The 26726-nt window shown below is 45.0% G+C and overlaps 1 protein-coding gene across 3 annotated transcripts in view; it reads left to right on the forward strand.

Annotated features, from left to right (window-relative positions):
* The window catches only part of TPCN1 (two pore segment channel 1), a 51449-nt gene that overhangs the window by 9858 nt on the left and 14865 nt on the right, over nucleotides 1-26726 (forward strand). The window contains exons 1-16 of one of the 3 annotated variants that reach the window (XM_076353373.1): nucleotides 7573-7585; nucleotides 11849-11973; nucleotides 14562-14738; nucleotides 16096-16209; nucleotides 16470-16600; nucleotides 17188-17276; nucleotides 17890-17924; nucleotides 18545-18603; nucleotides 19407-19506; nucleotides 20537-20653; nucleotides 21632-21756; nucleotides 23029-23077; nucleotides 23267-23330; nucleotides 24288-24332; nucleotides 25459-25515; nucleotides 25605-25658. In XM_076353373.1, the coding sequence (XP_076209488.1) occupies nucleotides 11941-11973; nucleotides 14562-14738; nucleotides 16096-16209; nucleotides 16470-16600; nucleotides 17188-17276; nucleotides 17890-17924; nucleotides 18545-18603; nucleotides 19407-19506; nucleotides 20537-20653; nucleotides 21632-21756; nucleotides 23029-23077; nucleotides 23267-23330; nucleotides 24288-24332; nucleotides 25459-25515; nucleotides 25605-25658 (1249 nt within the window). In that variant the 5' untranslated portion in view covers nucleotides 7573-7585; nucleotides 11849-11940. Of the gene's footprint in view, nucleotides 1-7572; nucleotides 7586-11848; nucleotides 11974-12303; nucleotides 12604-14561; nucleotides 14739-16095; nucleotides 16210-16469; nucleotides 16601-17187; nucleotides 17277-17889; nucleotides 17925-18544; nucleotides 18604-19406; nucleotides 19507-20536; nucleotides 20654-21631; nucleotides 21757-23028; nucleotides 23078-23266; nucleotides 23331-24287; nucleotides 24333-25458; nucleotides 25516-25604; nucleotides 25659-26726 lie in introns of those variants that run through there. The other 2 variants (XM_076353371.1, XM_076353372.1) reach the window with 2 other exon arrangements.

Raw genomic sequence — 26726 nt, forward strand, 5'->3', positions numbered from 1 at the left:
CCTGGATTAAGTAACTGCTCACAAGCAACTTACTAAGGAGAATTTTGGCATCGGGGTTCGGGGGAGAAGTCACCAGGCAAAGCCTGTTCCTTTCAAATACAAGGCTGGTGGCAGGACCTTATCTCTAGTGGTTGCAAAGGGGAAGACTTCAAAACATTGAAAATTATTCATGTACTTTGAGAGAGCACAAATGCATACAAAACAAGAATGCTAATGGAAGCTTTAAAGCTGTTGGAGAGGCAGCAAAAAGTCACAGTACAGACATGCCTGTCCCGGCTAACATGAAAGCAGCTGCACCGCTATATAGCAAACGAAGAAATAGAAACTGGGAGCGGAGGAAAATCACGAAGACAAATGTGGTCAGCGGAGTTAAAGGTGCTCTAAAGGACTTGAGAAATAAAAAGACATGTTGAGTGATATCGGCCTGTTAGGAATTCAAGGTTAAACACTGGTCAATAATGCTACGGGGAAGCTCAAGAAATACTGTATGTATTCTGTATTTGTTGAAAAGCCAGATGACCTGGTCATCGTATGATCTATTCTTCCATTCCCGTAGTGAATAAAGTAGAGATTAAAGAGCTGATTCTAAAGGTAGGCATTTAAAAATCAGCAGATGACTTTTTATTCTTCCTTAAGGCTGCAGCTGAGGCAGTCTGAATAGTGACTTTCTTCCAGCCCCAAAAGGTGTGTTTCAGCAGGTGGGAGATTGCAGGCCAGCCAGCCAAACAAGGCTTCCAGGCAAAATAATAGAGCAATAGCTCTTCTAAAATCTGGATTTAAAGCACAGTTTTTCATGTCAATCAGTGTGGCTTTATGCAAAAGCGAGCGTCATATGAACCTGAAGTGATGCATTGACTTATTTTGTGAGGTTACAAGATAGACTGACGGTGTTTTGAGAAGATATTTGTTTTGGCACCCGTGCGGCATTTTGATTGCGGAAGCGAATAGTATGAATCAACACTGTGTAGCTAATGGCTCTGCAAACTGGCTGATGGACGGGTCTCAAAATCCAACTGGTTATTGGGGCTGGTTAGTGAATAGGTATGTTATTAGCAGAGACTGTCACAGGGGTTAGAGTTTGTCCCTGTGCCAACTGCAACATTTCTTTCTGATCTGGAAGGAAAAAAAAAAAGAAGCCTTTCTGATCAAGTTAGGAGATGCCATAGGTTGAGGGCATAGTAAGAGTGAGGAGGGGAACTTAGTGATTAGAACTACTTAGTAAGATGGATGAAGGCGAGCCGCGTGCGTATTGCTATGACCAACTGTAGGGTCGTGCATCTGCAAGGGTGGAGAGGGCTGCCTTGGCGAGCAGAGAGCCTGAGCGGAGTCTGATTTCATGAGCAACTGAGCTGAAAGTGAGCATGTGGGACACTTGTCCATTGAGACGGTGAGTGTATTCCTTGGTCCTTCCCATAGGAATAATGATTAGGGTAGGTATGTAGGTGATGTTGCCATCCGTGCTAGCTCTAGAGTAATCAATGTGTTCATGCTTGGCGTGTTTCTAGTGCCCTTGTTCCAAGCTCATCCGAGATCCAAGAGGCTTGAAGGTAGCTTCAGTAACTGGGTAGCAGTGGAATTGTGTCTGTTGGCTGAAGCTGGGGAAATTCAGACAAGGAATACGGCATGTATTTGACAGTGTGGTTAATGTTTGGAACCACTTTGTAAGAGTTGGAGAGGGTTCTACAGTGCTTGAAGACTTTTGAAGTCAAAATTGTCCATTTTCTGAAGATATGGTTCTGTATGAGGACTGTAGGACTTGAAGTAAGGACCAGTTGAGGGAGAGCCCTCTGGCAGCTGGTTTGCAGATGTCAAACTAATGGTTTAACTCCTTTCTTCCTCTCCAGCCACTACATGTAACTTCTTCAGTTCCTGCCAGCAGCGGTTTCTACCAAATGTGCAGAAGTCTTTTTTTTTTTTTTTTCTTAATGAAGAGCAGTTACGCAGCACTAGAGGCTGGGGTTTTCCCCATTCCTTTACATGCATCTTCTGCCGAAGTTGGCAGCTTCTCTTTCCTGGCTGAGACACAATGACGAGGCAGAGGAGATGTGGCAGTGTTGTATTTCAAAAGAACAGGTGCGGTGGAGTCCTTTTCTAACACCACAAAACGCAATTACCTACTTCTTACTACTGTACCACAATAAATAACTTTCATTGGTCTCAGCCTGTTGTGGTAAGACATTAGAGTTTTGCCAGGTCACTGTTATTTAACTTAATTTATCTCATTTCCTTGCTATCCCTGTCTCTTTAGGGCAGAAAGGTCAGTATGGCACATACCTTATTACTGCCTACTCCGTTCTAGCCCTGCTCCAGCACTGGGTGGCCATGCGGGAGGTTTGTTGCCCAAACTAATACTGGTTTCTCACATAAGGGAAGCGCTTCCCCTCTGCTACCCACTGCTAACTTTGTGACTTCCCCGGAGAGCTGCTGGCGGCTGGAACTGGCAGTCGGACCTGGCAGCACACCGCTTTCGTTAAAAAGGCCAGATTGCAGCTTAATCAAACATCTTTCCAAGCTGCATCAGGAAAATCCAAAGGCTCTGCTTTGAAGAATTAAAATGAGGAACGTGCTCTTAAAATGCTGACGTTGTGTTGTTACCGACACTAAAGCAGATCTTTAACATGTTAAAACCATGAGGCATCGGTTTCCCTTTTTGGAACAAAAAGAGGAAATTCCTCATGTAACAGGATGTGTTAAAGAAATGCTGTATCTGAGGGATTCTGATGTTGTCTCTTTCCCTTTCTGTTACTTCCTCAAAAATTATGAATTATAAGAGAGTGTGTGTGTGTGTGTGTGTATTTGATGTCTGGCCTCTCTCATGAGCCATACCCTTAGGCAGAACTTGTCTTTTTTTTTTTTTTTTTGTTGGGTTCAGCAAAAACTTTATTATTTCCAATTGTTTTTTCCATTCAAAATTAGTTGTTTCACAGAGCCCCTCAATGGCTGGGATATTTAATTCCAGTTACAGAATAATTTTATCTCTGTATCTGTAAAGCCTTTGTTGCTGTGATATGATCGGACTGATAAGCTTATAGAGCATATTAGTTGCTAAAAGGATGGGTAATGTACGGTTGTAGATGATCCTTCTGTTGTGGCTTTGAATTCTCCTTTTTGTGGTATGGAGGTTCATTGGTTAAGATCAGAAATAAAGGATATGAAACCGGCAGCAATTTGGCTTAACACACAAGCGAGATTCTTAACTCTGTTTTCCTAGCACAACCTTGCCTTTTATGTGAGTTTTACTGATTAAAAATGCTTTGGTTCTGACTTCGCAGCTATGTTAAGAAGCAGGTACTCCTGTGTTATACGGTCTCAGATTGTGCGAGTGCCTGGTTCTGGCTCTCCTTAGGGTATTTCACGGACTTTCTCATGCAGGAGGATTTAGCCACACATCTGTCAGAAAGCAGCTTTGTGGAAGAGGGCTTAGGCATGTGGTGGTTTGCATGAGCTGCTGGAAGGCGATGCAGCTGAGGAGCAAGAGCTAGTGGGGTAGGTAACGTTACTCTTGGGATGCAGCTCTGTGATTCGAGGAGTGATCCTCCTCCGTTTCACTATTGACTGCTGCAGCGGCTTTTGAGCCGTGTGGTCTGGTGTACTAGTGAGCTCTGGGAGGCTTTTTAGGGGTCAGGGCAAAGTGGTCTCTCCGAGGGTGACAAAGCATCCATCAGTTCGTCTTCAGCCGCTGAAGCCTCTCGCTAACCTGATTGTGGATCCCAAACATCCCGAAGGGGAGGGATCTGTCCCTCTGCCTCTTGCTGCTACGTATTCAGGAGTGAAAATTGTCCAGCGATCAAACATTTTCCGGTCAGAACTTCCCATGTAACACTGCAAGAGGAAAAAATCAAGTCCCAGGGTAACTCAGGGTTGAGACCAAAGGAGAGCAGGTGCCCTGAAGAGACGAGGCAGTAAACTGCACAGATGAGGATCTCCAACCAACCGACCTTGGCTGGTGTAGATAGGTAAAATTATTCTCATCCTTATTTTCTTAGAAGCCTTTTACTTTTTTTCTTCTTCCGTACAAATGTCTCTTTTTGTCCCCAGCAGGGTGGTGCAGGAAGTAAATGTCCGAGTGAATCGTCATAGCTCATCCCCTGTTTCGAACGGTTAGCGAGCCGCACAGCAAACGGTTAACTAAATACTGGCTCTGACCCACTCAGAGTAAGAGCTAGCTGGAGGCACGGCTTCTGCTGAGACAAAACAATTTCCTACCATGCTTTAGCTCTTCTGTCATTGTGTTTAGCTTGTGCATCAGGGTTTTTACATGCGTGCAGTGCAGATGTTAGCAAGGATACAGTGATCCTCTAATTAAACAATGAAGGGCTTAAGTTGTCTTCAATATAAGAAGATAGGCAGCACAATTGATAAGAGGCAATAATATATAAAAAGTGGCTTACCATGCTGAGGGACATCTGCTCATACTTCATGTGGATTCAGCTCCCTGTAGTGTCGTGGATGATAGCATGAAGTGAGCTCGTGCTGATGCCGTAGGAACTCACTGGATTCTCGAATAAAGGTGAGGACGGTAGACTTCAGTCGCCTCTTACCACTAGCAGGAAGTGGCAACATCCTTTTTTTTTTTTAAAAAAAAACTTTTCTGTGTTAAATAGGAAGCTGAAGTGACTTTATTTGTTGAGCTTCACAGCAAGCGAGTGCTGTGAGAATATAGTAAGACAAAGAGCCCTGAGGCCTTTGCATATGTTTCTGCTGTGCCGTCGTCTCTAAGGAAGAGCATGACTCAGTTACGCTGACTTGAAATATTCAGTAGTATATTATTTCTCTTGCAACAGAAGGGCTTGGCACTGCACTCTGTTGGAGATGCCGTGTTTTTCCTAGGCAACAAACTGATAGTAAATTGTTTAGACTTCCTTGCGGCTGTTAAATCCCTTCCCATAACATCCCCTGAAAACAGGACGGGTGCTAAGATATTTTGGGCTGCAAAGATCAGTCCTGCGATGCTCCTGTTGGCACAGCGCTGAACTGGCAGTCAGGCAGTAAAGGCAGTGATTTCACTCTCTGTCTCTCTCACCTCTGAAATGTGTGGCCAAGTGCCAAACCAGCTGTGCTTTCCAGGCGGCTTCCAGCTTTTTTTCTCCCGGGTAGGTGAGTCTGGCCTTGAAGAGAGAAATGCATGCATGTTCATGCCTCAGCACTTGAAAAGAAAAGGAGCAGTTCCTTATCAACCGCATTGGAGCGGGGAGAGAAGATAAATCCTCTGGAGGTGAAGCTACATGGCATGTAATCACTTGGAAGGGAAAATGCCATCGTTGGTGCTGGTACAACTCCAACACACTTGACACTTCAGGATCCTGCGGTTTCCTGGCCAGAGCTGCTTCTGGGCTTTGCCTGGATTGTGTTGTAGTGCTGCTAAAATCTTGGCTTTGGGACTGAAGGTGCCTGTACAGCTTCTGTTGGGGAAGGGTAGCCATCTACTTAGTTTCCTTTCTTTTTTTTTCCATGGAGTTGCATCTTCTGTAGTGGGCACTCCATGCAGTTCAGCTGATATGGGCTTTCCGGGAGAGAGAAGTGTTTCTGGTTGTTTTTGACAAGCAAGTGCCATCCTCCTTTTGCAGCCTTGTTCATCCTCGCTGCAGCCTCAGGGAGCAGTCACTGAGGGAGCTGGCAGCTTTAGCCAGCACAGGGATCCTGCACTGGGACAGGTCTTGTATGTGAGGTCAGGAGGTCCAGGAACCCCGTGGGCAGCTCTGATACTCCTGGGATCTGCCTTCTTCCATGGGCACGTGTTCAGTGTTGCTGGATGCCTGGTTATGTTTCTTCTAAACTGAAAGCATGAGCTCTGTGACTAGCAGAGTTTGGGTAATTAGACGCGAATGCAGTCAAGATGGATGGTATAAGAAACAGAGGTGGTGTGGCAGTAAAGAATGCGGCAAAGCCTGAAAAGGAATGGCTCCAGTTAAATGGTGCAGCAGTCATTGCGATAAGGGTCTGCAACCGAGTGAATCACAGAGTGCTTTGTGCCCTTTTCCCTGCTTGCAAAGGGATTGGAGCCTGCCAGGGAGACCCTCGTGCTGCAAAGGTCGGGTTGCATGTCTGTGTGGACTCTTGCAGCAAACTCATAAAGCATTTGCTCAACTCCAGGAAGCCACATTTGCCTTGGACAGCCCGCACTCCTGGAAGCCTGTCCAGCTCCAATAGAAAAAGGCAGTGCTCCCGTGAAAAAACATAGCTGGCAAGTGTGTTCCCTAACAAGGTTCACGCCTCTTTCCAAAGAAGAAATAATGACTATAAGGGTAGGGGTAAATGCAAGACAGCAGTTCTTACAAGCAAGGTTGCAAGAAGGAAAGAAAGGACAAAGTTGGTACCAGATTAAATTTAATTAAGAAGGAATCTGATGGTTGACTGACAATTTGGCCTTCTCTTGCCCTGTCCTCCTCCTCTGTGGCCCAGTGGCTGGTGCACTGCAGTGTGTTTTATCAGCTGCATGTCTCCGGTTGTCTGAGACGGTTACTGGAGCTGCTCGGGGCGTGTGCCCTGGACAGCTTGACCTTTCCCGACTGCGGGAGGTAATGCCTGGCTTACTTTTCTCTCTTGCTGCTCTATTTGGTACATCCACTTGCAGGAACCTTGTAAGGCAATGTGAATGAAGATGTGTCCTGTCTCCCAAGTCATGTGTCCTTCGCATTTCTTTTTTCATCTGTCAAGAGAAATATTACTTGCACATTAGACAAGTAACTTACATATTACTGTCTTACATTGACTATACACGTGACATGTAAACAGTATGAATGACAGATTTAACTATAAGAATATTTTTGCTGAATTATGTCACTTGCCCTGGCTTCCACACAGTTTGCAGGGTTCTGTCATCACAGGGATACTTTCTAAAGTAGCATTATCTGGACAGGATGGCAACTAGCAGCCCCATGAAGACCTTCCTCAACCTTTTAGGAGGAAGCCCGGTAAGTCTGGTAAAGGCACATGGCTTTGGAGTCAGTTGAGGAGCTAATTAGAGGCATCTCAGTCTGTTTCAGTGTAATGCCATAAGAAGTGTGTGCTATCTAGAAAGCAGAACATCTGGTGAACAGGCTAATGAGAGCCAGACTGGGGGAACTCTGAGGAAACAAACCCTGTAGAGTTTGTTTATAACTCTTTGAATTTGTAGGAGGTTACTAGTTTGTTGGATTTTTTAAAATTATTATTATTATTTATTAAAACAAATGCAGACACCAAAGATCAAACAAGGAAGGTGCAAACTGACTTCAGTTTGACATAAAATAGCCCAGCTGGGAAGGGTGAGTTCTCCCTCGTTCCTGTGAATGTTTTCTGTCCCTTATTCCCCTCTCGGCTCTGCCCTCGAGATGCCCCGTGGCCGCCTGAGCTCCTCTGAATGAGAGGAGTTTGTTTGCGCTCTCAGCCAATGGAGAGTTTGTCCTTCCCCTAAGTAGAGAATTTGTTTTGCAAAGGGAGAGGTTTGGGCTGGGGAAAGTTTATGCTCCTTCTCTTTCTTTCTTTTTTGTTTTTTTGGTTTTTATTGTAATGATGACATATGGAAACTATTTACACAGGAGCATGCTCTGCTGCACTGAATGGAAATGTTGGAGTCCCGGCAGTATCGTTCCGGATGCCTTGTGTAAGCAGCCAGCTGGTTTTGCTTTTTCTTTTTTCCTCTTTTCTTTTTTTCCCCTCCCTCTCTCCCTTTTCAGGGAACGTCTGGGATAAGTTACACAAGTGTGGAAGGAAGCTTTGCCATCTGTGAACAGCTCAGTTCGTTTACTTTGTCATGCCCCTTGTACTGTGAACTTCACAAATATCTGTTTTCTTTTTTTGCTGGGTGGGGGGAAACTCCTTGCTGTGACTAGTCAGCACTTTGACTCCTTTCCCATTAGTTGTTCATGTTCGCTGGTGAGCAAATTCTGCTATATGCCAAAATAAGAGAGCGTGGCACATGAAGCCTTGCTTTACCACCACGCTCATGCTTAAAAGCTCTTTGTCTCGCAGCTAAGCCCTCCAACAACTTGCGCTTAGAAACATCCTGCCGCTAAGACAGCAATAGAGAAATGATTTAACTGAAGTCTGAGCCACCTTTCTCAGAGGGGAGGGGAGAAAACATTTAGTTCTGCAGAGAGCAGAGGAAAATCTTTTGTGTGTAGCTTTCCCTTGAGGAAGCTGCGAGACTGAGGATCAGCTTTCGAAGGGGAGGGAGGAACTTCAGCTCTGACTTGTCTCCCTCTCCCCAACTCTGAACGCAAGTGTGCCCGCTGGCCGACGCGGTGGCTGCCATGCGGTGGAGAGAGCCGCCTGCCATCTACTTCGAGGATTACGGGAGTCCTGTGGAGAGATCCTCCTATCTCATTGAGCTCGATACTAATGGTAAATGCCGTCGGGGATGTTCTGCAGCACGAGCTGAGCGGAGCGGAGGTTGCATTAGTCTGTGTCATTGTTATCATGGGAGCAGCTGAGGAAATTAGCTAGCTGGAGGGCTGCCAAACAAACAGTCAGAGGGTTGCTTTTCAAATTTATTATTATTTTTATTATTATTTATTACCCAGATGATGCTGTTGCCTCAGGGATGCTAGATCAACCTTCTGGTACCTGATGGGGAAGGAGCTGATCCACAAAATGCAGCTCCCCACCAGAACACTTCACCAGTACGTTTTCTGTTGTCTGTGCCTAGAAAGATGATGTCTGGTTTAGACAGGAGGAGAACATCTTGGTTTCTAGAGTTATTTTTTTGTTTCTGATTTGCATCTTTGAGTGCTGTTTCGTATTCGCAACCTTGATCTCACTAGGACATCTCTTCTGTTTCAGCTGCGAGTCCTCTGTGTGAAATGCAGAGGGGGGTCCTGGGTTTTTATTGTGGCAGCTGTGGCTCTGCATCGGTGAAGGGGTTTCTGCCTCTGTCAGGAGCGTGCAGTGCTGTTTCTCTCGATGGGTGCAGCTTTTGGCATGGACTCCCTCCCCACTCCTGAGGGTGTTCTAGAAAGACTGAATCAGTGTATCTATTCCTAGTGTTGATCCTTTTCAAAGAGAGGTTGGTCTTTGCGAAAGAACTGCTTCAGGGTTAAAGGTAGTTTGGGCATCTCTTGGTAGGGTACAGTGGTTTGGTGTTTTGTTTAATGCTACAAACCTTTGCTGATTTGACCACAGTATGTTTTGATGTTCTTAAATTTTGTATATACTGTAATGCTCCAATAACATAGTAATATTGCAAGCAACCTGCTTAATATGTCCCTCTTCCCCAAAAGAGCTCGTGCAGCCAAGGTGTTGATTCTGTGCTTTTTCAATATCCCCTGAACTGTGTGAGATGAATCACACTCAGATTTTCTCTGAACACTTGCTGTGTTTTGAAGGTGAAAACTTATGGAAAGGCCTGGAACTCCGGCTCCTGTTAGTGCCTTCACAGTTGTTGCTTGGTTTGAGCAAGGCATCCTGCAGCCTCGCCCCAGCCACCAGATAATGAAGGAGCTGTGGGTGACGTGCTGTAGAGCTGTCCAGGTGACATCGTGGATGGCACATATAGCTCTGGGTGTCACTGGACAGCAGGTTATGTGTGACAGGGAGAGGTGGCACTCTCTGCTCCGATGTACCAGTTACTTGTGCGCCTCAGCAAAGTTTGGGGGTGTTTGACAGCTCTGCGCCGGTCCATGGTAATGCTTGAGGCCTTTAAGGCTGGGGGCTGGATGCCACTTTGTGCTCTGCCTCTACCGTGACCCAGCTTAGTGCCCCACGGAGGGGAAGGCAGGCAGGACGGGGCTGCAGTGTGTTTCGTCTGGCAGCAAACAATCTGTTAGGATGGGAATGAGGATTGGAAAATAGCTTGTCTTCTGGGCAGTAAAGGTCTTCAGCAGTGAGTCCAGGTTCTGATGGAGATGTGCTCCTTCTGCAACTCTGTTAAGCATTAAATGCAAAAAGGTTTTTGCTATCAGGCTGCAGTTTGAGGGAGTCTGTCTCTTTGAAACACATACAAAAGCTTCGTAAATAATAACATTTAAGAACTTTTTAGAGCTCACAATATAAAGCTTCTGATTTTTGCATATTGCTGTCATCTTTTAGTTAAAAGGCAAACAAACTCAGAAGACTGCCATTCCAGTTCTGTAGATAAATAAAATCTCTGTCATTCAGTTTTTTCAAGAACTGTGCTCATTCAAGGTGTAAAAGGGGTGTGGGGGAGGAATCAGCCTCATTCAAACATTCGTCCAGATTTTGAGTGGTATTTTAAGGGTATGGGGGAAACAAGGAAGAGAAATAGGCTTAAATGCTGCAGAATTCTCAGCAATCTGAGTATGCAGTCTGGAAGGTCTTCACAAATCCCAGATAAATGTTATCTTAATTTGATTTGAGGGTGGAAAAGGCAGCTGTGGCTCTGCATCGGTGAAGGGGTTTCTGCCTCTGTCAGGAGCATGCAGTGCCGTTTCTCTCGATGGGTGCAGTTTTTGGCATGGACTCCCTCCCCACTCCTGAGGGTGTTCTAGAAAGACTGAATCAGTAATTCGATGAGAATTATTTTGTCACAGCAAAGAGATGCAACAAATTTTCAGCATGCTGTCATGGGAGAGGAAAAGAACCTCATTGTAATTTTTTCCCACTCTCAGACAACTTCTCGTAAGACAGAGAGAACAAGCTACCACATCACAGCTTCTGTGCTCATAAAAAGGGGGAAATCAGCACTTTTGCACTGGCAAGATCAATTTTACATGTACCCTCTTTGGGAACATGAGGCACTGGAGGAGGGAAGTCTCTACTGAGAGCAAGAACAACCATGTGGTTTGGGTAATGATTGAAACTGGAGAACTGAGTGCATGGACAGCTCCACCACAGGTTTCGTGCGTGGCCCTAAGTAGGTCTCGCTTCTGTGGGGTCTCTGCTCAGTATTCTTTGTCAAAGGTGCAAAATAAAAATCCCAGTCCCAGAAGAAGAAACCAACTGATATTCCCTTTTTGAACAATAATTGTCTTCATGCATGTTTTTCATGTGTCTTAATAGCACTGAAGCTGTAGAATGCAAAAAATGGCAAGTATTCTGGAGTTTATATACATGCCCTGCGTAGCTCTCCCATGGGAAGGGCACTATGTATGTGTAGCTATGCTTGGGAGCTGCTTTTTGCAGTAGAATTGTATTTTTTAAATGAAATTTTTAGTTATGAAATCTGGTACAAGTGTTCATTGTTTTATAGTGCTTTACTGATGAGACAGACCCGTTCTTAGAAGTTTCAAAATCAATCTATGGGATATGAATAGAAAATTAATCTTGCTGTTTGTTTTCATCAGAGGAGTATTGGTACTTATCTGCACCAAAAAGAGTGTTGCAAAGATGCATTGTTTAATGACTCTGTAGAGCTCTGAAAAAATTAGGCTTTCTACTAAAAATACTGACTGCTGCTATTAGTGTACTATACAGCTTCTATACTCAGACTGGTTTCCCTTGCCTGTAGTAGTCCTGTACTCCATTCTTCTGCGGTCTCTCCTACCATTAAATGTGAAAAGGCAGTGTTCCTTTAGCAAGCCCACTTTTATTTTGTGGGTTGGACATCCTCAGAGACTTCTAGATGTTAGCTGCCTGTTTATAGTTTATGACTGCTGATAGTATGCTACGAACATGACAGCACAGATCTCCTGAGCCAGGAGACCTGCTTATTGTATTAAATAGGATGCTGTCTCTTTTGATGATCTTCTGGGAGCATTCCCGTGTTGAAGTGCTGAGTTTGAGTGCGTCTCTTAAAAGCTCCTACATGGGAAGAGTCAATTTGTCTGTGTACAAGCTGTCAGGTTCCTGGGTACTCTGCCACCTCTTGATGCTTGTCTCTGGTCCCAGTGCCTGGCTTGTTTGCGTGCCTCCTGATCAATCTCAGCTCGCTTAATTGTAAATCCATTTTTCTCTTATTGTACTGATGCAGATGGAGGTAGCTATGACATTATTAATGATGCGTCCAGCCCTGCTGCCGGGGAATGCTGTGCGCAGCAAAGCTCTGCCCGACACAACTGGGAAATGAACTACCAAGAGGCAGCAATCTACCTCCAGGTGAGCCCTGCTGTTTGGTGTATTGTGTGAAAAATGAACTTCTGAAACTATGGTAGTTCTTGATGACAAGAAACAAAGAGCTTCAGTTTTGAGGTTAAAAAAATCGGTGCTTTGCAAAGGAATCCGCTCAAAGAGTGGGGAGATGCTGGAAGTGCTTTCAGACGGGCTCTGGCAAGTCGTTTGGGAGCAACTGAACAAGCTACCCATCCTCTCCCATCTCTCCCAGTGCCAAGGACTGTAGTAGTTGAGGGATTCAGCACATGTTCAGTTCTGCCACCTTACCATGGAGATTTCTGTAACTTGTCATAGATCGTCATTTTATCTCTTCAGTTGCTCCAGGGTGGATGGTCAGCACTCTCCTGGAGACATCTCATGTTCTGGAACTGCAGGTCCTAATCCTGTCTTGGCCACAGATTTGGTGGGTGGCCCTGGGATGTTCGTTTAGCATCATTCAAGCCCTGCAGGTCATGCAAGACACAAGAGAAGGTAGAGGTCTTGATTTCTACAGGAAGAAAGCGTGCTGAGATTAGGATCAGCCCAGGAGAGAAATTTATCCTATTTAAAAAGAAAAAACAAACACACCCCACCCATGCTCCAGTTACAGGGAACACCATCGTTACTTCAACAAAGGTATAATATTTTTAAGATCGCCGTACAGTCTGGTGTGATGAATTAGGTACCAAAACTGAGCTTCTCCCAGAGCTGGCTAGTCTGAAATTGTTGCTGGTTCCCTTACTGTCCTTCCTTCCTCCTTCTCTTCGTTCCCTTTCAAAGGCTCTGCATTGCAGCTTGAAGTGCTTTGGACCCAGTTAGGTTTTTTGCTTAAGTCACTGCAAGGTGGTTGAAACCCTTTGTTCTTCCCTGCTCCTACCCCACAGGACTGAGAAGTATTGCTTCTCTGACATTTTAAAACCGGGTGGGCTTGGACCTTGGTAATACTTCAGCTTCGCCATATGCTAGAGCAGCACTGGCAATATAATGGTAGCTCCAGCCCCTCCCAGGCTTTTGTTTAAACTCATGATTATTGGAGATGCTCTGCAAAGGGTCATTGAGCTGCTGCAGTGTCTGATGGTAATGTACGCAGCAGGCTTGGCCCTTCAGATGCAGATTATTCTTGCTGCTGCCTTGACCAATGATCATAATGACAATGTCCTTGAAATGAAGTAGACATAACTTAAAGAGCATGCAGATTGTTTATTTGAACCAGTAGCTGCAGGCAAGAGTGTCTTATCTGAATAAGAGGACTTTGCTGTCCAGCAACGTTTTGAATTGCTTGGCTACCAAGAGGCAGAATTTAGACTATTTTTCATTCTGCAAGTGTGTTTTGTCAGGCGTGAATAAGAATGCCCTGCTGATACAAGCTAGCGCTCTCTTTGAGTGGGGGGGGCTTGTGTTTTATGGAGCTGGCTGCTGGGTTTTGCCCTGCTCGCAGTCTGGCTCACTGACCCGGCAGTGTGTGTGTGTTTGTTCTTAAACAGAATGTGAGCTTGCCTGTGAGTTGAGTAAATGAGAAACATTTGAAACCCTCTTCTGAATTAGTCTCCAGAATGCTTCACTTCTTAAAGGAGATACTGTTTCCTGACCTTGTTATCCATTTGCAATCACAGTTATTCTACTTTGATAGTAATAGCTTACTGTCCTTACAGTAATTGCTTACTTGGAAAGATGTTAATTTAAAAAAAAACCAAACAAACCAAAAAACAACAAACAACTTTTTGTGCATCTGAGTGTCCCAGCTAGGGAAAAATGATCTCTCATGACAGTTTCCAAGAAGCAGCAAGTTTTCTGTGAGTGACTAAAGCTCCCTTGCTTAAACCATTGACTCAAGAAAGAGAAGAAGCTGTTGGGTGGTTCTGCATGAAAAACCTCTAAATTCTCCCCAAACTAAGTTTTGTCCTAGAGGTAAAATTAGTAATGATGTAGCTGTTTAAAAATCAGTTGTAGACAAACTGTTAAGATGGAGTATCTGACCTTTTAATGTTAATTAAGCTTTCTAGTTAAGAGGGAATGACGGATCAGCATAGAGACTTGTTAATTTTTCATGGAGTCTGTCTTCTCACATTCCTGAAGCAGAAAACAGTGCGTGTGCTCCAGTGTTTTCTCCCAGATGTTTTGCAAGGCCAAGATAAGCAGGAGCAACTGTCAGCCAGGTGCCCTGGAGCTTATCTGTGTGCTTTTGTGTTCTGTCCTGCAGAAGTTTAATCAAAGAAGTCTGTAAACATGTGGAAGTGGTTGCAAATAAATGAAGTGCTGTGTTTATGTTGGGATGTTGACTAAAGTTTCTTTGCCTACCTTTATAAACTCTTTCAGCACTCTTCCTCGTTTTGAAAAGGCTCAAGGGTTTCTGAAGCAGGAGTTTGTGGATATTAATGTTTCATTACTGAAATATGCTTATGAACAGAAGGGGATGTCCCGTGTGTGTAGAGTTCATTCCTCAATAAACAGATCAATGTCAGGCTGTAAAGCGGGAATAGTCTGTTGGGAATTGTATCTAATCCTTATAAAAGTCTGCGTTCTTCATGTGGAAAGCTCTGTTATAGTACCGAGAGTTACTAATGCTGTTCTCTTCTTTATTCCTGCTGCCTTAGGAAGGAGAAAATAATGATAAGTTCTTCACTCACCCCAAAAATGCCAAAGCACTTGCTGCCTACCTCTTTGCACACAATCACCTTTTCTACCTAATGGAGCTGAGCACAGCACTGCTTCTCCTGTTGCTGTCTCTCTGCGAGGCGCCAGCTGTTCCTATGCTCCGTCTTGGCATCTTTGTAAGTACTTTGGGGCAAAATGAAGAAGTCTGCCTGTTTTGCGCGGGTGGGTAAGAGGAAAAAGAAGGCTAAACATAGAGGAAGAAAGTAGCAGTAGTAGGAAAAAAAAAACGTGGCTTGTTCTGTAAATTGGTTGACAGCAGATATGTCAACCAGCAAAACATCCTTTTTTCATCTGATGTGCGTAGACCACAATGAAAGTGACACTTATTTCATTTTATCAATTTGTGCAGTTCTTAAATTCTTTCACTGTTAGAGAAGTGTGTGGTTTTCGCTTTTTCTTGAGGTAACTCAAGAATCTGTGTGCTTTGACAAGGTGGTTTTCATTGTCAGGGTTGGTGCCGTTACCCCAGCACCGCCACTGGTTCCTAGAACACAAACAGATCTCAGCCTGGGACAGGTCGCTAAACCTTCTCCTGTCCTCTCCTCCCAGTGTTGTGAGGACTTTTCAATGTGCGCGTGTCTTTGAGGGACTTGAAGTTTTATGTCTAACCTTCACAAAATGCAGGTTGAGAGAAGGGATACACAAACTGGTGTGTACTGTTGTCGGTCCACAACCACTTCATGAGGTCAGGCACAGTGCTAGGAGCTGCTGTTGCTGGTGGGAGAACCTACATCTGCTTTTGGAGCTGTTAATGGCACCCTAGGACCATGCCAGGGGTGTAGAACAGCCGTGACAACCTTGGGGTCAAACTGTTCCTCAAAATGAGTCAGGGCTGCATAACTCAGTTTGGGTTTTGAGCTGTGACTAAAGCTGAGGTTGTAAGAAAATACTGTCATTGTCTTTGTGGTGCATTTTGCATCTCCCAACAGAGAAGGGGTCTATCAGCACTGCCAAAAAGCTGCATTCTGTTCCAGAGCTTGATCAGCACCCTGTCTGTGGTGTCCAGAACATTATTTCAAGAGAAAACCCTTCTCTATATAAATTCTGTCTGCCCAGCAGCTTTTCTTCCTGCATTTCACTAAAAAAATTGCAGTCTCAAACTTTTTTAAAAGGTTTTTGCTCGAGTTGCTGGTGTCTCACCCTTTTGTTTCAAATGTATCAATACATTTTTTGATGTGTTATTCAAGTCTAAAAGGGATGTGGATTTCCAGGAAATTCTGGGCTGATACCGAATAGAGGAAAATTCTATGGGCTTTAATACAAGCACAAAGCAATACATGTAGAAACTTGGAAAAACAGAGGGTTGTGCTAGCTTTAAGAGTGGCCTTGGGTTTTCCTGCATGTCACAGAGCTGTGCTCAGACTGTTGTCAAACCCACATGCTTCTTGAAAAAGGAAGGGCAGAAATGTTGCCTCTGATGTGCTGCTGTTTGTAATCAGAAGCGCTGGTTTAAGCTTTGCTGTATTGTAACAGGTCCATGCAACCCTGGAGCTGTTTGCGTTAATTGTGGTAGTCTTTGAACTCTCGATGAAGATGAGGTGGCTGGGCTTCCAAACCTTTATCAGGCACAAAAGGACTATGGTGAAGGTAAATTGTCTGTCTGATTGTCAGTGTTTCTCCTTCAGCATCTTCAGGAACCGAAGAACCGGATTAAATATTGGCCTGTACTGTGGCAGGGATGACTTAGCCATGTGTCCCAGCTGCCAAATGATTCATGTGAGATCTCTTAAGCTCTCGGAGACACCTCCCATCCTGAAAGTGTCTAAATAAATGGGTGGTCAGCGAGAGCTTTGCCTTTCCCAAAAGGAGACTGCAGCTGTGCCTCTCATTAAACTCCTTTTTTGCAGACTTGCGTGCTGTTTGTACAGTTCATAGAGGCCATCGTGGTGTTGGTGCGCCAAACCTCGCACGTCCGGATAACGAGAGCTCTGCGCTGTATCTTCTTGGTGGACTGCCGTTACTGTGGTGCCGTCAGAAGGTGAGTGGTCAGCTGGCTGGGTTTTCTGCTGTCATGCCTGGGACTGGGGTGGAGGAAAAGCACTCTGATCCTGCAGGCATCTCAGGAAAATAAGTGTCTTTCATGGGCATTTCAGATCTCCAAGATCTTTTGTAATTGCGACTGAAGTGTACCTGGTGTCTTGCCTATGTAGGGAAATTTCATGGGTAGTAGCTTTGGATGTGCTCACGGTACACAGTGCTTATGTGTACTGTCCTCAGCTGTATAAACTACCTCAGAGAGCACAACACGTGAACGTGGCTGTGTTGTTTCTGGCTCCTAGGTTTGCCTGTAAACTGCACAATGAACCACAGAACTAGTCTTTAGTCTGGAGAAGGAAAGTTGACTGGGTGACATTAGTATTGTGTGCTGTACCTGAGAGCTGACTGCAAAGGACAGATAGGTAGCTTGGAAATGATCTTAATTTACCTAGCTTTCTACTTCTAATCCTTGGAAGGAGTGGGAAGAAAGTCCTCAAGTATGGTGTGTTGTTGGTTTTTTTTTTCCCTGCCAACCTGGAGGAGAAAGCATGCAAGTTTTACTTTATTAATGTTTTCTTATTTTTCCAGAAATCTGCGACAGATCTTCCAGTCCCTCCCACCATTTATTGACATTCTTCTCCTCCTGCTTTTCTTCATGGTGATTTTTGCCATCCTGGGTGAGTTGTATTTATGGAAGGTGAAGTGATGCTCTTAACCAGTTGTTGTCCAAAAGCAATACAAACAGCCTGGATGAATATAAAGATGATCAGATTCAGAGTCCTGCCAGGATCTTCCATTTATCCCATTTCATCTGCAGTCATCTGGAAGGCAGAATTAAAGATCAAAAAAATTTAGAAGCTGGGTATTTGATTTTGAGACAAAGGTCCTTTTGACCTCTTCCAGAGGATAGCCTGTGGTGTGTGTGTGTTTGTGGTTTCCAAGTTCTGTTTCCATCAACTATTCCTCAATCTTGTAAGTTTGGTCTACATTCCCACAAATGCATGTGTCTGTAGTGTACCTGCTACAGTCCTATACTCAAACCATCCTCAGAAAGTTTGTTTTCCGAAAGGATCGGTGAAATGCCAATGACATGTATTGGCAAATCTATATGGAGAAGGCCTTCCAGATACTCTCCTCTTCACGGTGTCAGAGAGGGCTTACTCTTAGTGTGACCTTCTCTTTGGGAACAGAGACTCACCACTCTGCTGCTTGACATTAAACAGACTTTATTTTTGTTTGTTCTTTCCCTCTTTCTTCTCTCCTCCTCTACCTTCTCTGCTGCTTCTCTAGGTTTTTACTTGTTTTCTCCTAACCACTCGGATCCGGTGAGTATCACTGATTCTTTCAACTGAAGCGTGAGTCCCATTTTGACGTGCTTAAGAATCAAACATTACTGTGTAGACGTAGCTTATTCCTGTGTGGTGGCCTGGGAGGCCAGATGCTGGCTGGTCAGGGGCTGCTTGTTACCCTGGTTTACCCCCTGTTGGGAATGAAGACGGTGCAGGCAACTTCCTCAAAGACAGGATGTCCCAAAGGGAACATTCACGGAGTTGTTCCGTGTTCTTGGTGTCTTAATTCAGTCGAACGAGCCACCTGCCGCTGTCCCCAGGGGAGGAAGGTAGCTGGGTAAAAGCTCGGCCACCTCGGACTGTGCCTGTCAGAGTCCAGCAGCCACTAGTTCCTGCTGCTGCCGTCTGTAGCTTGCTGGGAGTAGCTACTACAAAAATGTGTAGATGAGCTTTTAATTTTTTTAACTCTTCACGTGCCGTCTCTCAGGGACCTTTAAAAAGGACCAAACCTGAAGTACTCTTTCCCTAGGGGAGGCATCAGGGAATTGTAGAAGCGCCTGTATTCAAGTGGGTGAGTGGGTTGGTTGGTTGTTTTTTGAATGAAATGTCGCTATGAAGTTCTACTTGCATTTTGTCATGGGGTTTTTTTCTTTCAGTACTTCAATACCTTAGAGAACAGCCTCGTGAATCTCTTCGTGCTTTTGACCACTTCAAAGTAAGTTCATGCTTTTCTAGCTCAGTCTCTCCCTTTGTCCCCAAAGAAATCTAGCAGAGCCAAGAGTTTATTTGCAGAAATGCTCTGTCTCCAAACGTGACCCCTTTCCTCTGCATGAGAGGGGGATTTCCTGGATCAGCCTGCATGGGAAGAACTGGTATTTCATTTTGTTTTAGGACACTGTGACCTCAGATGCAGAGTTATCTCTAAGCGACTCAGACCACTTCATCGCTGTGAGGGCAATAAGGGGGGAAACAGCTTTATTAGGCCTTGGTCCAAGAAGGGAAAGTTTCTATTTGTGCTCCTTTGTCAGCTGACAGTTTGCTGTTGTGAAGTAACTTCCTATTCCTCTGCTTCAGTTCACCTATCTGCTAGGAAAGGGGGATAACACCAGTGGGTAAATATTGATCTGCTGTCAGGGAGAGCTCTGAGGATTAGGAAATTAGCAAAGGATGGAATAAATCTTAGGTTGTAACACTCTTACACCAAGGCTGTGTTGCTGTCGTTGCTAAGTATCAAAGCACAACCCTTAGCCACGTTACAAATCCCTTTTGCCCATTTGGTTTTCGGGATGTGCAAGGAAAGTGCTTTTCACATTTATTTTTTTCATCATGCCTCCATGTTCTTGCTGCTCGTTGCTAGGCGCAAACTTCTGTGTCATGAGCAACCACATGTTTTGCAGAAGTGTGCAGGTCTTTGGATGTGAGTTTACACACGCATCTGCGTCCTGTGCCTCTTGCCTTTGTAGTGGGAAGCGTAGCATGAGCTATTCGCTGCTTAAATTGTGTCTTTTTCGAATGCAGTTTCCCTGATGTGATGATGCCATCTTATGCCCGGAACCCCTGGTCCTGTGTCTTCTTCATAGTGTATCTCTCCATCGAGCTATACTTCATCATGAACTTGGTGAGTGTCTTGTTGAAGCACTTGACTTCTCTCTGCCTGACTTTGGAGCTCATTGCCCAGCAGAGTCTTCCCCATTCCCAAGAGTGCTCTGTAATAATCTGAGACCCTTTGGCAGAATGCTTCTAGAAATGGCAGCTTTGCTACACATGGGAGTCTTTTAATGTTTAACCACAAGGAGTTGAACTAAATCACAGAAAACAGAATGATACAAGTATCTTTCAACCTCTCTCACATTAACATCATGCTTGGAGTGTCATACTCAGTTGCATGAAATTTATTGTCCTTTTCTGTCTTAATTATTTATCGTAAAATGGCATTTTATTATCTGGGCTTGCCTGAAATACTTTGTAAATCAGTTTGAAGGGGATGGAATTACTAGGTATGGCAGGACTTGAAGAGTGCTGATAACTGCAGTGTGAGAGCATGGCTGCTGTGCTGGCTCTGCTTCTTGCAGCACCTAGGGCAGGGCCAAGACCAGCTCAGGTGAGGATGTGAGCGGTGGAAAAGGGGCTGTCAAAGGAGTTGAGGAATTCTGCAACCCCAGGTGAGTGATTTGATGCCTGTAGTGGGCTTGGATTTCGCTGCTGCTGTCCTAGATGGAGGGTTAGTTTTGACATGTGTTTGCCAAAGCTCCCGTGGAAGGGTGAGCCCAGAAAGCAGCCCTCAAAACCCTCTTTCCAGGAAGAGATCGGGGCATTTTAACAAACCTTTTGATACTGTTTTCTGTTGGCATGTGTGGGGTTTAGCCTTAGCTCTTAAAACCACTAGCAAGTGTTAGGAGGCCAGAAACGTCTGGACCTCTTCCAAAAAGTGGATCAGCGTGTGTGCAGTGTGCTTGGTGATCCTTTTGTGGGATCCCTTATGGCCAACGGGCCCTCGCTGACTCCATTCTGCCTCAGTCAGTGTAGCGCTTAGTAAATTCCTCCTGCAGGCAATGCCTCTCCTTGCCTCTGGATGTTCCTGCTTGTTCGAGAAGCACTGCCTCAGGTAGCCGCAGAGTATAAGGAACTCTCCTGTCTTCTCTCTGCAGCTTCTCGCTGTTGTGTTCGACACTTTCAATGACATCGAGAAGAGGAAGTTTAAGTCCTTGCTGCTGCACAAGCGCACGGCCATACAGCATGCCTACCGCTTGCTGATCACCAAACAGGTACGGGGCCCTGCAGGGAGGCTGAGAACAGCCTGGGGTGCGGCAGGAGGGGAGGTCAGCAATGTTTTAAGAACACCAGTGGTCTGGAGTGTTTAAAGAGCATGTTCCAGAAAAGATGATTTATGTCTGTTGACTGTAATCATACTCACCAAGGGCCACTGTGTTTTCATTTGTGTAACCTGTTTATATCTGTTTCTGGAGAAAAACCGAAGTAGTCTGAATTTCAGCCCCATGTGAGGTTATGGAAGTGTCTTGATAAAATGAGTGAAGTTTGTTCTGGAAAGCGTGCAATCATTGATTTCTCTCTGATTCAGTGTGGGTCACTTGAGGGCTTGCTTCTCAAGCACTAGTACTTAGAGGAGGGGTGGGTTATACAGGTGAAGGCACAGAACAGTTGCTAGATACTGCATGAGTAAATGGTGCAGAAACAGAAGTAATTCACCTACAAACAACGCTTTATGGGGACAGAGCACTGGGGGAGAGGGTTGATTTCTTGCTTAACTTGTGGAACAGGAAGATAAATAAGGCCCAAAAATAACTAACCCACTTCTAGTAGATTAGTTCATGTTTAGGGCACATTCATTATATGAACAGTTCCTGAGGAATAGCTGATAGTCTTAAAAAAGTGCCAGTAGTGGGATCTGTTAGGCTGTCTACTAATTTCCCAAGAAGAGTGGTTGAACTCTGTTGGTTGGGGTGTCTGGTTGGACAATTTTCACATGATAGGGCAACAGGGAACAGCTTTGCATTTGCTGGAGGGACCGAGTGCCAGGAGAGCTTTCTGATCTCTCTGCTCTGGGATAAGCTCAGTACATTAAAGTAATAGCTTAAGGGTACTTTTGGGGCTTAGTTATAATGGCATCTTACAATAATGTAGAAATCCTGCTTAAAACAAATCCAGACTGGGAATTAAATACGCTAGCCTCTATGTGCTTCTGCCTGATGTCGCTGCTTATGACAACATTCCCTTGTTTCTAGAGGCCGTCTGGAATTTCCTTCAAGCACTTTGAAGGGCTGTTGCGGTTTTACAAGCCACGGATGTGTGTCAGAGAGCGATATCTGACTTTCAAAGCACTGAATCAAAGCAATACTCCTTTAGTCAGGTAGGTCTTACTGGTCTTACTGCTGCACCCAGAGCAGGGAGGTTGCTTCACTCTCTGAAACGAGGCTGTACTTCAGAGAGGATGGCTGGGTTTATGGAAGGAAACTTGTCTGGGATGTGGGAATAGCGTTATGTGATTGAAAGGATTTGTCTGGGAAGCAGGGAGTTTGGAGGGGTGCGTTCCCTGAGAGTTGAGGTTTTTCTACGGAGGTGATGGAGTTCCTGCGTGCCCTCTTGTGGATACAGCGCTCTGCTGGCAGTCACCAGGCAGCCTCTGTTTCCCACCTCCCCTGCCAGAACAAAGGAGCGAGAAATTGAGGAACAGCATTAGAGCCTGCAAGGAGCATTTCTTCACACAGTGCAGCCTCGCAGCTTAACAAGTTTTTGTTTTTTTCCAGCAGCTGGCTGTGTCCCCCAGGGTTTTGTTAATTAAAATCTGGTTCTGCTGGTGCTTTCAGGACTGTCATCCTCTGTGTTATGAGGCAGAGAATTACCATTCTGGTGGGTGGGTGCAGCTAACTCCAGCCAGCATGGAAGTAGAGGGAATTAGAGCAGGAGACCTTCTCTTCCTTTTCCTTTGTTCTGGCCACAGACAGGCTCAGAGTGAGTCTCCCATGAAACTGGTGCCGATGCTTCTCCCTAAAGTCAAGTGCCACAGAGAAGTGTTGAAAATGGCATGGGAAGAAAGGCTGAGTTCTTAAATTTAGGCACCTAATGACACTAGTAAGAGTCTGAGAAGTTCAGCATCCTCACTTTCAGATGCCTAAAAGCTGTTACAGTTCTGACCCTGAGCAGCTAGACAGGCATTCACGTTTTATGAGTTTCTTTGCTTTCATGTCCTTTTTCAAATTTCATCGTTACCTTGAAAAGAGAATGTGCAAAGACGTTAGAAAAGGACTGTACGAGTAATTAAGACAGTCCAAGACTTCTTCATGAAGAGTAGTACAATCTCTATCCCTTGGAGTTTGCTATCTAAGCCTCAGGTCTTTCCTCTCAGTGGTAAAATTCTGGAGTTCAGCAGAGTCAGAGTTTCCTCTAAGGGCTGTAGTGTTACAGAAAGAAGGTAGGCTTTGCACCCTGTTCTGGCTATTATAAGGCAGTAACCTTTGGCCAGATGGGGAAGAGGTCAGTGTTGAGTTATATCAGCTGTGGTTGCAGTTCTAATAAGGAGTTAATAACTTCCAGGGACTCTCTACTGATGATGCCTGACAAGGACAATTAAGGATCTAATCAACTCCAAGGCTCTGATCAGATGCTTCTTTCTGTTTTGCAGTCTAAAGGATTTTTACAATTTCTATGAAGTTGTTGGCTTAAAATGGAAGGTAAGTATTTATTGGGTGGAGAAGAGGGGAAGTGTGTGTGGGAGGGAGGGCAAAGGAGGCCAGCGATTAAAGAGAAGGTGGGGGAGACACAAAGGCAATCTAAAAGAAGCAGATGATGGGGATAAGTTGGGTCTCCATTTTTTGTATGGATGTAGCATTGACTTCTGATCGTGGCTGTTCCGCTTCCAGGCAAAACGAAATCGCGAGCACTGGTTTGATGACCTTCCGCGGACAGCATTCCTTATTTTTAAAGGTAACAGGCTGTGTTTTCACGACAGCATGTGTTCAACTAACAGGAAAAGCATTTCTTTACAAAGACAGGGTCCTCTGAAGGGACCTTCTCTTATGTCCCTGGTAAACAGCTGAGGGAAGGCCTACTAACCAACTCTCTGTGTATTCAGTCTCCAAGGAAGATTTCTGTCATGTAAATATTCCCTGTGCTCTGACCCAAACCCCAGGTTCCTTAAAATAAGATACCTCTTGGCAGAAGCTCTGTAGTGAACCAGACCCTGAGGTCATGGAGGGCTGTATTCCTTTTTCAGCACGGAGGTTAGGTGGGGATTTATGATTGCTGAATCTGGTAGAGTTTATAGAGTTTCTCCATATCCCAGCTGGCAACTCACAGCAGTGACTGCGGAGTGGGATTTGTGTTTTCACAAAAGCTGCTAGTCTTCCTAGTCCCAAGATGTGGTTGCAGCGCTCATACAGTGCAAATGTGATTTATCTCCCATGTCCTGAGTTTCCTGACTGAATCTATCCATTCAGAAATAAGAACTTATCTGCAATTCTTCTTCAGTGTTGTATGCTAGTGGGAAACAGTTAACACCATCTTGATCCAAACACACAGCTGCCATAGGAGTCCTACATACCTCTGCTGATGCACTCAACCCTCCTTGACAGCATATGTATTGTTCCAAACACAGGCAGTGCTTCAGCAGCTGCATTTCCCTCTGTCCACACCACAGAACTAGTACATAGAGAAAAAAAAAGGCATCTCGGGGGTTAAGGATAATGAGTTCATTGCTGCTAAAATTCTAGAGGAAATTTGAACTTGATCCCAAGAAGTAGAAGTTAATAATCTGCTAATCTGCTTAGTTTCTGTGCTGAGGGCTGGTATGAAAAATGTCTCTAAGGAGAAGATAGAGGAAGCTGCGTGTGAGGTATGGAGGATTGCGTAAACATTTGTTTTGTCATACTTTCCTTCACGCAGGCATCAACATCCTTGTGAATTCCCGCGTGTTCCAATACACCATGTGTAAGTAGAAGTAACGAGCTGTCTCTCTGCTAGGCTCCCTTCATCGTGTGGATCTGGGATACTCTGTCTGTGCCAGCCCCTCTGACTCATCGTGGTGGGGCCTGGTCTTTGGTTTGAGCCATGGCTTGTGCGCAAATTCTGGAGTTTTGATGGAGAGGGAGGGAGCTGCATGCTCGTACCGATCGCTGCTGCAGCCTGGGCTCTCAGCTCTCTCTGTGTTCAGTCCTCTGGAGAGGCTCGTTGGTTCACTGCTTCATAACGCACTTGTGGGTCTGATTCTGTGGGTAGGATTCAGCTTGTTGCATTTGGGTAGGCTGGTGGTTAGCTTTCACAAGCCTTGAGGTTTTTATCTTGCAGCTGAAGGATGCTGGGTAAGGAACTGCCTTGCCAGTCAACCACCTTCTTCTGTTTGCACTTGAGAAGGTGCAAGCATCCTCGTTGCTGGAGGGATTGCTTGGTAACTGTACTGCCTGCAAGAATGATTCTGTGCTCCTCTTCTCTAGAGGAGAAAGAGTGCTTACTTGTGGTGCTACTCGCTATGTTCTATACGATCTGTACTCAGATAATTTGGGGGTTTTTTTTGAATGTTGGAGGAGATGTTTTTTGTAAATTCAGATGCTAAACTAAAGAGAGTGGGGTGGGGTGGAGTGAGATCTGAGTGAAAAGTAGAAGTCCTGCACCTTCGGTTCTCAGGATTTGAATGTTGGGGAGCAGCAATAGATCCAAGCTGACAGGGCTTTGTCCTGCACTGTTGGGCCTCTTGCTTTGTCCTGCGCTGCTGGGGACCTAGTGGTTCTCAAGATCTTGTTCCAGAACTAGGAGGAAGCTGAAATATGCAAGTAATAATATGGCAGAATGTAAAGTAATTATGAGTAAAAATGATTGAGCATGATTCAGACCATTGTTTTAGTTTTGTTTCCTTCTGCAGATAAAGGTACCGCATCTGTTAAAGGCCTGGGAAAGGGTAGTTTTGCAACTCTCCCAAGTTATGAGTTCAATTTGTTAGTTGAATTGGAAACACTGACCCTGCCTCTTGTCCTATATTGTACTCTCTTTGTTAGCCTAGGAAATGGATGTCCTCTGGTCCAGGAGTGTTTTTGCTATGGGTTTTTACTTTGTTTTCCAGATACTGTGGTGGCTGTGAATGGAATTTGGATTCTTGTTGAAACCTTCATGCTGCAAGGTAGGAAACATCGCATCTTGTTTCTTGACTGTGATGCTGAGGGATTGAATAAAGGGAAGGCTAGAAAAAGTTCTTCTTGTGTCTTGCAGGAGGGAATTTCTTCTCCAGAAACGTCCCATGGAGCTACATAGTCTTCCTCACAAGTAAGCTGATGCCTCCTAACAGAACTGTGTCTTTTTGTAAGGAGTTGGGAGGGGAATAGACAGCTCTGTTCCCAGAAGATTATTCAGTTTGAAGTTAAAACTTAGCCACAGACTAAGTGTAAGACTTAGGTGTACAGACTCCATCTAGAACAATGCTGTGCCTGGCGGGGATCATCAGCATCCACACAGACCCACGTGAACACTGCTGCACTGTTACACAGCTCCCTGCGCCACTGCGGTCTGGGGAGCCTCTTACCTCTGGTGCAACTCTCTGCAAAAGCTGCTGTATTACTCTTAAAGCTGGCTTCAGCCCTGAGAGCAGAATAGCCTTTTGTTAGGCACAGCGTGCAAAGTGATAAGCTCCTCCAGACTTGTGATGGCTCTGTGTGGAGTTGCTCACGTTGCTCTGTGCTGCACTGACTATTCCAGGAGGCATTACCAGCTCTGATCTGATTGCAGCTGTGAGCTGGCTCTCTGCCACACAAAGCAAGGCAGTCCTGTTGGAGTACAGAATGCAGGGGCATGCTGAGGAGAAGTCTGAAAGGACTAGGTGAACTAGTTGACGAGCTGAGTTTTCTAATTGAACATCATCCCCTCCGTAAACGTGTACCTTAGTCTTCCTTTTCAGCCCAAGTATAAGCAATTGCAACTTCATGTGCTGGTTCATTGCACTGCCATGGAACTCTTCAGTGATGTGAATTCACTTTCCTTCTCCTGCCAGTGTCTCTTGCTCAAGAGGAGAAGAAAAGTATAGCTCCTTTGAATCAAAATAGTGTGTAAAACTGCAGCAGGAGGTTCTCTGGAGAATCTAGGAGAGGTTGCTAGCCTCTTACTTGACTGCTGGGTAGCTCTAGTGCTTCCCTGGCCCTTAGTCTTCAAAGCACTTGTTATGAAAGTTGGAAGGCAGAGGCACTCTGCAACACTTCTTTTCACAAGGATGTGGTCATCCAGCTCCTCGCTTCTCTCCCACCTTGGAACCTGGAAAGAAAGACTTTGGGATGACTGAACCAGGGCATCATCATGTTATTGTGGCATTCCCTTAACCTACAGGCTCACAAGGTGCTGCCA

The sequence above is a fragment of the Aptenodytes patagonicus genome, chromosome 15 (genome assembly GCF_965638725.1).
Source record: "Aptenodytes patagonicus chromosome 15, bAptPat1.pri.cur, whole genome shotgun sequence".
Lineage (NCBI taxonomy): Eukaryota > Metazoa > Chordata > Aves > Sphenisciformes > Spheniscidae > Aptenodytes > Aptenodytes patagonicus.